Source organism: Conger conger, chromosome 12 (assembly GCF_963514075.1).
Source record: "Conger conger chromosome 12, fConCon1.1, whole genome shotgun sequence".
NCBI classification, from domain to species: domain Eukaryota; kingdom Metazoa; phylum Chordata; class Actinopteri; order Anguilliformes; family Congridae; genus Conger; species Conger conger.
Window position 1 is genome coordinate 48,229,838 of NC_083771.1, and position 12,173 is coordinate 48,242,010.

The 12,173-nt window shown below is 49.5% G+C and overlaps 1 protein-coding gene across 1 annotated transcript in view; it reads left to right on the forward strand.

Moving 5' to 3' along the window:
• The window catches only part of prrc1 (proline-rich coiled-coil 1), a 26,427-nt gene extending 20,745 nt beyond the window's left edge, over window positions 1–5,682 (forward strand). Inside the window, 1 exon segment of the mRNA XM_061263813.1 lies at window positions 5,218–5,682. Coding sequence (XP_061119797.1) covers window positions 5,218–5,427 — 210 coding nt within the window. The 3' untranslated portion in view covers window positions 5,428–5,682.
• Window positions 5,683–12,173: the final 6,491 nt, after the last annotated feature.

Here is a 12,173-nt window from a genome sequence, read left to right on the forward strand (position 1 = left end):
TCCCTACAATTCCTTGCCCTAACTGAGACCTGGATCACACCTGACAACACCGCCACTCCCGCTGCCCTCTCATCCTCCTTCTCCTTCTCGCACACTCCCCGGCCTTCCGGCCGTGGCGGTGGTACTGGTCTTTTAATTTCTCCCTCGTGGAAATTCTCTGTTCTCCCCCTCTCTGACCTGTCCATATCCACTTTTGAATTCCATTCTGTTGCAGTATCCTACCCTACTAACCTTTTCATTGCAGTTATCTACCGTCCTCCAGGGCCCCTGGGAAACTTCCTTGATGAGCTAGACACCCTTCTCAGCTCCTTCCCCGAGGATGGCACCCCACTGATTCTCCTTGGAGACTTCAACATCCACCTAGAAGCCTCCCAGTCTGCTGCCTTCCTACCGCTAATCCACTCCTTCGGCCTCTCCCTGCAACACTCTCCTCCAACCCACAAGGCGGGCAATGTCCTAGACCTTGTCTTTGTAAGGAACTGCTCATGCTCCGATTTCACGGTTACCCCTCTGCATACATCTGATCACCACTTCATCTCATTCTCCCTCCCTCTTCCTCCCCATCCTCCTCCCCCTCCTCCCACCCACACTTCCTCAGCCCGCCGTAACCTCCGCTCCCTCTCACCCTCTTCCTTTGCCAGCACCGTCACCGCCTCACTCCCCCCTCTCGAATCCTTCTCCAAACTCCCCGCTGACTCTGCATCTGCCACCCTCCTTTCATCTCTCTCCTCCGCCTTTGACTCTCTCTGTCCCCCTGTCTCAAAGCCACCTCGCACATCCCCTCCCAGTCCTTGGATATCTGACACCCTCCGTACCTCCAGGGCCAGCCTCCGCGCAGCGGAGAGGAAGTGGGGGAAATCCAGAGACGCTTCCGACCTCATGACTTACCAGTCTCTCCTGGCGGCATTCTCTTCCGATGTCACTGCCGCCAAAGCAAAATACTATCAAACGCAAATTGAGAACTCTGCTTCTAACCCCCGGAAACTTTTCTCCATTTTCTCCTCTCTCCTCAACGCACCGCCTCCTCCTCCTCAGTCCTCCTTCGCTGCTGATGACTTTGCTGATTTCTTCGATGAGAAGGTCGCAGTCATCCGCAGATCCTTTACAACCGCCGCCCCCCTCACTGTGCCCTTCCCCCCCTCTAGGCCCATCCCTTCCTTTTCCACTTTCTCCCCCCTTACGGACTCTGATGTTTCTCAACTCCTGCTCTGCCACCGCCCTACAACCTGTGCCCTTGACCCTATCCCCTCTTCTCTTCTCCAAACTATCACACCTGACATTCTCCCATTTGTCACCTCCCTTGTCAACTCCTCCCTGTCTTCCGGCTGTTTTCCGGCATCCTCCAAGAGGGCCCACATCACTCCGCTGCTAAAAAAGCCTACCCTGGATCCCTCCATCATCCAGAACTACCGCCCGGTATCTCTTCTTCCTTTCCTTTCTAAAACTATAGAACGAGCCGCTTCTACTCAACTTTCTTCCTTCTTTTCTAACAACAACCTGCTAGACCCCCATCAGTCTGGCTTCAGATCGGGCCACTCGACAGAGACTGCGCTCCTCTCCGTCAGTGAGTCACTTCATGCCGCACGAGCAGCCTCCCTCTCCTCTGTCCTCATTCTTCTAGATCTCTCTGCTGCCTTCGACACTGTGGATCACTCCATCCTCCTGTCTGCCCTGTCAGCAACGGGCATCTGTGGCACAGCCCTGGACTGGATTGAGTCCTACCTCTCTGGTCGCTCCTTCCAGGTTGCCTGGGCTGGTTCGGTATCGACACCTCGGCCCCTCGCCACAGGAGTTCCCCAGGGCTCAGTCCTTGGCCCGCTTCTTTTTTCTCTCTACACTCGCTCCCTTGGCCCTGTGATCACTGCACATGGGCTATCCTACCACTGCTATGCGGACGATACCCAACTCTTCGTCTCGTTCTCGCCGTCTGATACGCAGGTTTCAGCCCGTATCTCTGCTTGCCTGAGGGACATCCAGAGCTGGATGGACAACCACCATCTAAAGCTCAACCCAGGTAAAACTGAAATGATATTCATCCCTGCTAATACCTCTCCCCATCTGGATCTCTCCATTTCCCTCGGGGATACCACACTCACGCCGTCACCCAGTGCAAGGAACCTCGGCGTGGTGATGGACAGCAGACTGTCCCTTTCCGAGAACATTGCGGCGGTGACCCGGTCTTGCAGGTTCTTCCTATACAACATACGGAGAATCCGCCCCTTTCTCACCCCCTACTCGACCCAGCTCCTGGTCCAAGCGATGGTTCTGTCCCGCCTGGACTACTGCAATTCCCTCTTGGCTGGCCTCCCAGCATCCGCCATCAGACCCCTCCAACTCATCCAGAATGCAGCAGCTCGTCTGGTCTTCAACCTTCCCAAATACTCACATGTCACCCCCCTGCTTACTTCCCTCCACTGGCTGCCTGTCATGGCTCGCATCAAATTCAAAACATTGGTGCTAGCCTTCCAAGCAGTTAAAGGGTCTGCCCCAGCTTATCTGCAAAAAATCATCAGACCCTACACCCCTGCCAGACCTCTTCGTTCAGCCTCCACAGGCCGCTTGGCACCTCCCCCTCTCAGAACCTCCACCTCACGCTCACGACTACTGTCTGTTCTGGCTCCACGGTGGTGGAACGAACTCCCCGTTGAGGTCAGAACTATAGAATCTCTCCCCACCTTCAAGCGCAAGCTGAAGACACACCTCTTCAAACAGCACCTCTCCCCATCCCTCCCTACCTCCCTGTGAACCTTAATTGTTGTCTCTGTGACTTGTGTATCGGTATTTTAGTTGGCTAGGTAAGCAGTGTTTGGATAGTTAACTTGGTGACTTTTGCTCTGTTCGTTTGTTTGTTCAAAAAAAAAAAAAAAAAAAAAAATTGGCCCTTGTCCTTATCTTTGTTGTACAGGTAGCAGTTGAAATTGTACTTACCTCTAGGGTCTTTCAGCGAACTTATCCCTGGTTATGGGTATGCACTTTGTTGTACGTCGCTCTGGATAAGAGCGTCTGCCAAATGCCAATAATGTAATGTAATGTAATCTTACAATTTCAAAGTAATGCCATACCCATGAGGTTTAAATCATAAAAGCCAACGGCGCTAACGACCGGGGGGGAAAGCTACTCTCCCTGCGTGAGACAGAGAGGAGAGGCCGTGGTGCTGTTAGATGGCGGCCATTTTGTTAAAACGGAGGGAAAATCCCGTCTGCAGTTTGCATATAATGTCAAGCCACTTCGCTCCGCGTTAATGTTTCATAAGAAGAAGCGGTGTGTGGCTGAAACTGAAGTAGGTATGGTGTCATAGATATAATAATTTATTTCCTGATAACCTACTGATGGTAGCTTTACTTTTCTTATTTAATAATTGTCTCATTTAATTTTTGAATGTTAAATTAAGTGCCTGGTGGACTGCACATTATTATGAATAGCTAATTTTACGATCAATTCATGATGTTTTATGATTTATGATATATTCATGAGAATTTCTCACTTAATGGTGAGTTTTCTTTCTTTATTCTCCCGACTGAACATACATTTCAAAACTCGATGCGCAAATTATGTTATATCTGCAACTGTGTCTCACCAAGTGGAGAGAATATGGCATCTCTCTCTGTCATTAACTCAGAAGCGCATTTCATCTTCAAGGTTTTGCTGAGAAAAACTAGTGCGTGACAAGACAATCAGGTTTCAGGGCTGCCATTGAACAGGAGACGTACCGGGAATGCAGATTTTACATTATATATTCTATTTTATATTCTAATTGTTGTTATTGGGAATGTGATCGCGTTCAGTGAATAATGTGAGGTGGCTACCTTCAGATGGTGTGTGGTGAATGCTGAAATGGAGATTAAATAATAGAAGTTGTTTTGATCGGCTTTGTTCGTGGTGGATGGGTAGGTCACATAATCTCCTGTCCCTGACAGAATATCCAATATATTTCTCATTATTATTGTTGCTCAAAATGCATCTGTGATATTTGGACAGAGTTTGGTGGTACACTTAGCTTAATAAAGGAGTGGTTGAGCTGTTGGCAACAAACAAACATTTATACAACTTAATTGAATTGAGACACGAACCCACGACATTTGCCATTTTCCATTTAAGTACATTTTCCCTTCGTAAATTAGCCCAGGCCCTGTATAACAACATCATTTAAATTCGGTGTGCATTGTGAATGAAACATCAATGAAATACCTTCTGTAATTGTGAATTCTTTAGCTGAAAAAAACGCTTGATTTAGTTCAGCAGTAAGTGCACAATTGACCGCCATTAGTGCATACGTATGTTGTCACCAGACCTGGGTCAAATACGTGATTGTTTTGGATTCAAATACCTTTTCTACGCTCTATTGAGCTTGCCTGGAGTTCTGGAGCCAATGAAATACTCTCAGTGCAAACCCCGCCTCCTGGTCCTCTTGGGTGGCTCAGTTGCACCAGACAAGATCAGCTGAGCATAGTTTTTGAAACGGTTTTTGAATCCAAAACTAGGATGTCTTTGACCCGGGTCTGATTGTCTAGGTCTGATTGCCAAAAGCTGAAAGTTGTTGTCACTGTGCCAGTGAGTCATGGGAATTATGTGGACAAAATGGCGGTGGCATACAGATGTCTACTTGGCCAGTGCAGAGTTCAGGCTTCAGGGGTGTATGCTGGGTATTCAGGGTTCAGGGTCACAGTTCAGGGGTCAGGGGTATAAGGAGCTTATTCAGAGCTCAGGGTCACAGTTCAGGCTTCAGGGGTATAAGGAGCTTATTCAGGGTTCAGGGTCACAGTTCAGGGGTCAGGGGTGTATGGAACGTATTCAGGGCTCAGGGTCACAGTTCAGGCTTCAGGGGTATAAGGAGCTTATTCAGAGTTCAGGGTCACAGTTCAGGGGTCAGGGGTGTATGGAGCGTATTCAGAGTTCAGGGTCACTGTTCAGGGGTCAGGGGTATAAGGAGCTTATTCAGGGCTCAGGGTCACAGTTCAGGCTTCAGGGGTATAAGGAGCTTATTCAGGGTTCAGGGTCACAGTTCAGGGGTCAGGGGTATAAGGAGCTTATTCAGAGTTCAGGGTCACAGTTCAGGGGTCAGGGGTGTATGGAGCGTATTCAGAGTTCAGGGTCACTGTTCAGGGGTCAGGGGTGTAGATTAGCAGTCGGGCAGTAGAGGAGATGCTGGTGGTCTGGGGTTTGTGGCGTTTATGTGAAACCCCTCTCCCCCCTCTCTCTCCCCCCTCTCCCCCCCAGGCTCAGAACCTGACCCCCCCGGACTACAGCCTGCGCTGGTCGGGCCTGCAGGTGACGGTGGGGGAGGTTCTGGAGCGGAGCTTCCCCCAGGTGAGCCGCACCGACTGGCACCTGGCCTTCACCGGGATGTCCCGACGGCAGATGATCTTCAGCGCCGCCAAAGCCCTGGCCGGGGCGTACAGACAGCAGCTTCCCCCCAGGACTGTCTGAGTGAGGGGGGCGGGGGAGGGCGCATCTTCTTTAAAACAAAAAACAAAAAAACAAAGATTGGGCTTGGGGTCAAAGGTCACGGCTGTTGTGAGAGTAGCAAGTGGAACCGTCCAATCAGACGCTGCCCACCCTGAGCTCAGTGGGCAAGCCATGTGTACATTAATATTTTAGCCTTTTTCTTGTTTTTGTTTTTTTTTTGGCATTTTTGTTACATTTTTTAGGAGGTAAATGAGTTGTCTGGAATGTAAAATATTCCGTCCGGGGGGGGGGGGCGAGGGGGGAGCGTGTGGGAATGTGGGAATGCGTTTTTGCCGAGGTTGGCGTCTCATCGTGAGCGGAGGGCGGAGGGCTCTCCCAGCGCCCGGCTGAACCCGGTCTGGAACAGATCCCAGCGCGGCCGCGCGGGTCGCCCTCCAAATGGGCTTTTCATTATTAAATTGAGTTTTTAGGACCGACTTCGGTGAAGAGAGTCGTTTGTCTTAAGTCCTCCTCTTCAGGATCTAAACGACAGATACGGTCTGCCTGAAAGGCTGTGGTTTAAGCGGTCTCTCGATGTGCTCTGTCCTTTAACGCTGATGAGAGATATCTATATGTATATGTTAGCCGATAAACTGTTTTTCGTTTCTAGGGCAAAATCTGTTGTTGTTTTGAGCTCATAAATCGCTATGATAGCTGGACTTGAGTCAAAATTTTTGGGTGGTACATCTTGGTGTCTATTAGAGAGGCTGTACTAAAAAGCCATCTTTCAAAGTGGTGGAGTTCATTTGCATGAGCTCCCCTCAGTGACAAGCCGTCGGGCTCATCAGGATCCCGCTGCAGATTATGAATCGGTGTCTGGCACAAAAAGAAAAAAATAGAACAGGAAGGTCACGCATTTAAATTTTCAGCGAGTCAGCGAAATTACTGCCCGAGTTTGACAATGTAGCCCCCCCCCCCCCATCCCGCTTTGCGTGACCGTTTGTCCTACAGGTTGTAAGATGGAGGAGACCCAAAACCTGTCCCGCTCTCTGTCGTTCTGAACGTGTGTGCCAGCCGCAACACTGCCTGAACACGGTCTACAGTGGCCTGAACACGGTCTGCAGTGGCCTGAACACAGTCTGCAGTGGCCTGAACACGGTCTGCAGTGGCCTGAACATGGTCTGCAGTGGCCTGAACACGGTCTGCAGTGGCCTGAACACGGTCTGCAGTGGCCTGAACACGGTCTACAGTGGCCTGAACACGGTCTACAGTGGCCTGAACACGGTCTACAGTGGCCTGAACACGGTCTACAGTGGCCTGAACACGGTCTACAGTGGCCTGAACACAGTCTACAGTGGCCTTCATGTTGCCTTCAGAATCAGCGGACAATTCAATTGCAACAACTGCCATAAGCGTACATATATGTTATAACCAGCTTATAACAACTGAGTGGTCCTAAATGTTCAAACTAGCTTACAAGAACAGGCAGACATAAATAGTCGAACTGGCTTGTAATAACTGGCATATGCATTCACAAATGTTATTACGATCTTGCAACAACTGCCATATGCATACATATGTTATAACCAGCTCATAACACCAGGCATACGTGTACATAGCTGTCGTAACCAGATAAAACTACTGGCATAAGCATACATTGTTATAATTGTCTTACTACAACTTGCATAAGCGTACATATGATTAAATAAAAACTGCATATAACAACTGCCAGCTTAAGCATACACAAACGTTATAACCAGCTTATAACACGTTGTTGTCATGGGGAAAGTGTCATTGGTTCTAGTCCACGCTGCGGAGACTCGCGTCCGTTTTGCTGAAGGCTGTGGCGGTTATGAAGGCCTTCTCAGATCTGCTCTGTCGTGTCGCCATGTTCTCTAATCGCGTGATCGTTAAAATGGCGTCTGAATCCAGGACTCCCTCAGTGACTCAAATTAATTACGGGGGTTCAGCCATCACGAAGTGGCTGGCTGGTCTCTGAGGAGGGAGACGGGGTGATCGTTGTAGTTACTGGTTTTAATCATTGCAGCGTTTGTAATCGCAGGCTTAGATTTTCATCCTTTTTTTATTTTTATTTTTTATTTTTTTTTCTTCTTTAAATTGATGTGATTAATTCTTACCCACGTAATTTGTCAGAATTGATGTATCGATAATAATTCCCAGGAAGGAATGTCCCTGGTCGCCCATTAACATGTTTTCCTTCAACCATGTGCGCTCGTTCTATGATGATCGCCTCCTCACCATTTTAAAGTGATGATTTTCCCAGAGTGATCGGATCAGTGTGAACAGCCTGTGGGTACAGTGGTGAAATGGAGGGGGGGGGGGGGTAGTGTGTGTGTGCTTTGCTGGACCGGCAGAGGTTGTGGGATGAAACTTGTCGGGTTAACCCTTTCAGTCCCAAGCCAAGTATGAGGCGGCTCCACCCAAATCCCCAGGGCTTTTAGCTTTGATTGAAAAAAATTGAGAAAGTTTAGAAAATGTAAGAGGGTTTTAAAAGGGTCTCAAACAGTAGTATAGCAGTGCTTCTGATTGGCTGAAGAGGTGTGAGGTTGAGAGCGCCGTATGGCTCTCTGGGACTGAAAGGGTTAAGGGTTGTAAGAGGTGTCCTGTTCCACTGGTGCATTGTGGGATTGGGGTGGTCAGAGGGCTGCTACTGCAATAGCGCCCCCCTGTGTCCTCACTGCGCTCCTGCAGGTTCCTGTTTGTCGTCGTGCGAGTCGCGCCTCTCCTGTAGTCAGCACTAGGTCCCCGGCGGTTGCGACACTCTCAGAAATGAAGGACTGAAAAGTGCCTAAAAATGTACGAATGCTTGTCCCTGGGGCAGTACCCTATGGGTGCATACGATGTGTACCCCTAGCCGGCAGTGTATAAGGAATTTGTACCTTTTTTTTTTTTTTTACATGGATAATGTATTAATCTGTAGCATCACTGTACCTTCAGGGTAAATTTTTGAAATTTTAACCTTGAAAAAAAACTAAAATGGACCTCCTCTGGCACTTTATTTCTGAGAGTGTACTCTCTGTGGTAAACACCTGCCGGGGGGAACGGGTTCTGAAGGAACCGTCACAGAACAGAAACGGCGATCCCGCGACGGGAGCTAAAGCAGGGGGAAAGTAAGAGGCTGTTTGCAGAAGAGCTTTAGCTGAAGGGAAGGGCCAGGTGTCTGGTTGGAGAAGAGCTTTAGCTGAAGGGAAGGGCCAGGTGTCTGTTTGGAGAAGAGCTTTAGCTGAAGGGAAGGGCCAGGTGTCTGGTTGGAGAAGAGCTTTAGCTGAAGGGAAGGGCCAGGTGTCTGGTTGGAGAAGAGCTTTAGCTGAAGGGAAGGGCCAGGTGTCTGTTTGGAGAAGAGCTTTAGCTGAAGGGAAGGGCCAGGTGTCTGGTTGGAGAAGAGCTTTAGCTGAAGGGAAGGGCCAGGTGTCTGGTTGGAGAAGAGCTTTAGCTGAAGGGAAGGGCCAGGTGTCTGGTTGGAGAAGAGCTTTAGCTGAAGGGAAGGGCCAGGTGTCTGGTTGGAGAAGAGCTTTAGCTGAAGGGAAGGGCCAGGTGGCTGGTTGGAGAAGAGCTTTAGCTGAAGGGAAGGGCCAGGTGTCTGGTTTGAGAAGAGCTTTAGCTGAAGGGAAGGGCCAGGTGTCTGGTTGGAGAAGAGCTTTAGCTGAAGGGAAGGGCCAGGTGTCTGGTTGGAGAAGAGCTTTAGCTGAAGGGAAGGGCCAGGTGTCTGGTTGGAGAAGAGCTTTAGCTGAAGGGAAGGCCAGGTGTCTGGTTGGAGAAGAGCTTCAGCTGAAGGGAAGGGCCAGGTGTCTGGTTGGAGAAGAGCTTTAGCTGAAGGGAAGGCCAGGTGTCTGGTTGGAGAAGAGCTTTAGCTGAAGGGAAGGGAAGGGCAGGTGTCTGTCCCTGGGAGAGAGTGGCTCTACGGCGGGTAATGCTGGTCCTCCTGTCCCGTCTGCTCTGTGTCTGTTCTCCCTCTGTCCTTCTCAATGTGCCTTTTCCGCCTGGAGAGTAAAAATCACTTTTGCTACCATTTAAGTGTGTCACTGTCATCCTTTGTGAACTTGCCTCAGATACCTGTCAGAAAGGGGTGGAACTTATTTTTTAATATATTATTTTAGTCGTTTCTGAACACGCACACACACACACACATGGTAGCAGTTCAGAATTATAATTTATAATTTTTAACCGTTATGTGGCCATTCATTCCTATTTCATGTATTTTTATTGACTACAAAATCTCACCAAAGGGTTAAACCATGTTCTGTGGATCATGAATTGAAGTAATGCTATGGATTGTGGGTATAACAAAACAGGAGCCATTTGTGGGGTTTTTTGGGTAGATCTTATGTATTTGGTGGAGGTTTTATTGTCTGGAATTATGGTCTTTGTGTACAATCCATTTGTACATCCACAGATATAAGTAACTGGCTTAACAGTACGATGGCAGTATTGCCCTGAACTTACTGTGGATACATTGGGGCTGGAGCCTCCAACCTTGACCAGCTACCATCTCAGACAAGCTACCAGCACCAGCTGGTTGACCAGCTCATACTCAGTTAGACCAGCTTCATGACCAGCTCATACCCAGCTAGACCAGCTTTATGACCAGCTCATACCCAGCTAGACCAGCTTTATGACCAGCTCATACCCAGCTAGACCAGCTTTATGACCAGCTCATACCTAGCTAGACCAGCTTTATGACCAGCTCATACCCAGCTAGACCAGCTTTATGACCAGCTCATACCCAGCTAGACCAGCTTCATGACCAGCTCATACCCAGCTAGACCAGCTTTATGACCAGCTCATACCCAACTAGACCAGCTTTATGACCAGCTCATACCCAGCTAGACCAGCTTTATGACCAGCTCATACCCAGCTACACCAGCTTTATGACCAGCTCATACCCAGCTAGACCAGCTTTATGACCTGCTCATACCCAGCTAGACCAGCTTTATGACCAGCTCATACCCAGCTAGACCAGCTTTATGACCAGCTCATACCCAGCTAGGCCAGCTTTATGACCAGCTCATACCCAGCTAGACCAGCTTTATGACCAGCTCATACCCAGCTAGACCAGCTTTATGACCAGCTCATACCCAGCTAGACCAGCTTTATGACCTGCTCATACCCAGCTAGACCAGCTTTATGACCAGCTCATACTCAGCTAGACCAGCTTTATGACCAGCTCATACTCAGCTAGACCAGCTTTATGACCAGCTCATACTCAGCTAGACCAGCTTCATGACCAGCTCATACCCAGCTAGACCAGCTTTATGACCAGCTCATACCCAGCTACACCAGCTTTATGACCAGCTCATACCCAGCTAGACCAGCTTCATGACCAGCTCATACACAGCTAGACCAGCTTCATGACCAGCTCATACCCAGCTAGACCAGCTTCATGACCAGCTCATACCCAGCTAGACCAGCTTCATGACCAGCTCATACCCAGCTAGACCAGCTTCATGACCAGCTCATACCCAGCTAGACCAGCTTCATGACCAGCTCATACCCAGCTAGACCAGCTTCATGACCAGCTCATACCCAGCTAGACCAGCTTCATGACCTGCTTGACCAGCTGTATTTTCAAGCTGGCGCAGCTGGATTTCCCAGCAGGGATCACGTCTGCAGGCCGGATGGGAACGTTCTTGCGCAGGCGTTGTGGTGTCAGGAGAGAGACGCATAATTAAAAGCGCAGAAGTGCTGACGGTCTCCGCTGGAGTTCCTCCCGTACGTGGCCTGTGAGTTAATCCCCATCCCCACCACGTTATGAGATCTGTGCGGAGCCAGGAGCGGCCAGGAGAAAGAAAAGGTTTGTTTTAGTCTCCTCTAATTTCACTGATCGATTCGTCTGCCAGTGAAAGTGTCCCCTCAGGAAGGCAGGACAGAAGAACAGACTAAGGTAGGTAAAAAAACTGCTTTTTCAAAAGAGGGCAGTTAAGATGCAAACTATTACATTCTCTCGTTGAGTGCCTGCAGTGTCTGCAGTGCTACTCAACTCCACGTCCTGCGGGGAGCAGTGCTACTCAACTCCACGTCCTGCAGTGCTACTCAACTCCACGTCCTGCAGTGTCTGCAGTGCTACTCAACTCCACGTCCTGCAGTGTCTGCAGTGCTACTCAACTCCACATCCTGCGGGGAGCAGTGCTACTCAACTCCACGTCCTGCAGTGCTACTCAACTCCACGTCCTGCAGTGTCTGCAGCGCTACTCAACTCCACGTCCTGCAGTGTCTGCAGTGTCTGCAGGTATTTGCTCCTACCGCGCGTTACACCACCTGATATCACTAATTATTTGACCTGCTTGGTTCAGATAAAAAGCTCATTAGTGAAATCAGGTGGACTGCAGACACTGTGGCCCGCAGGATGTGGAGTTGAGTAGCACTGGATCAAAGGGAACCGTTGTTGTGGACTGGGAAGACTGAATATACTACCCATGGGGGGATGTGGGGGCGACATGGCTCAGGCAGTAAGAGCAGTCGTCTGGCAGTCCGAGGGTTGCCGGTTCGATCCCCCGCCCGGGCTGTGTCGAAGTGTCCCTGAGCAAGACACCTAACCCCCAAATGCTCCTGACGAGCTGGTCGGTGCCTTGCATGGCAGCCAATCGCCGTCGGTGTGTGAGTGTGTGTATGAATGGGTGAATGGAGAAGCATCGATTGTACAGCGCTGTATAAATGCCTGCCATTTACCATGTGGCCTTAACCTTGAGCTGTTTTTGCAGAAGAGGGGATTTATTGAAATTATGAAACCAACCCACCCCCTCAAAATTATAAATTAATGTTTTGCAACT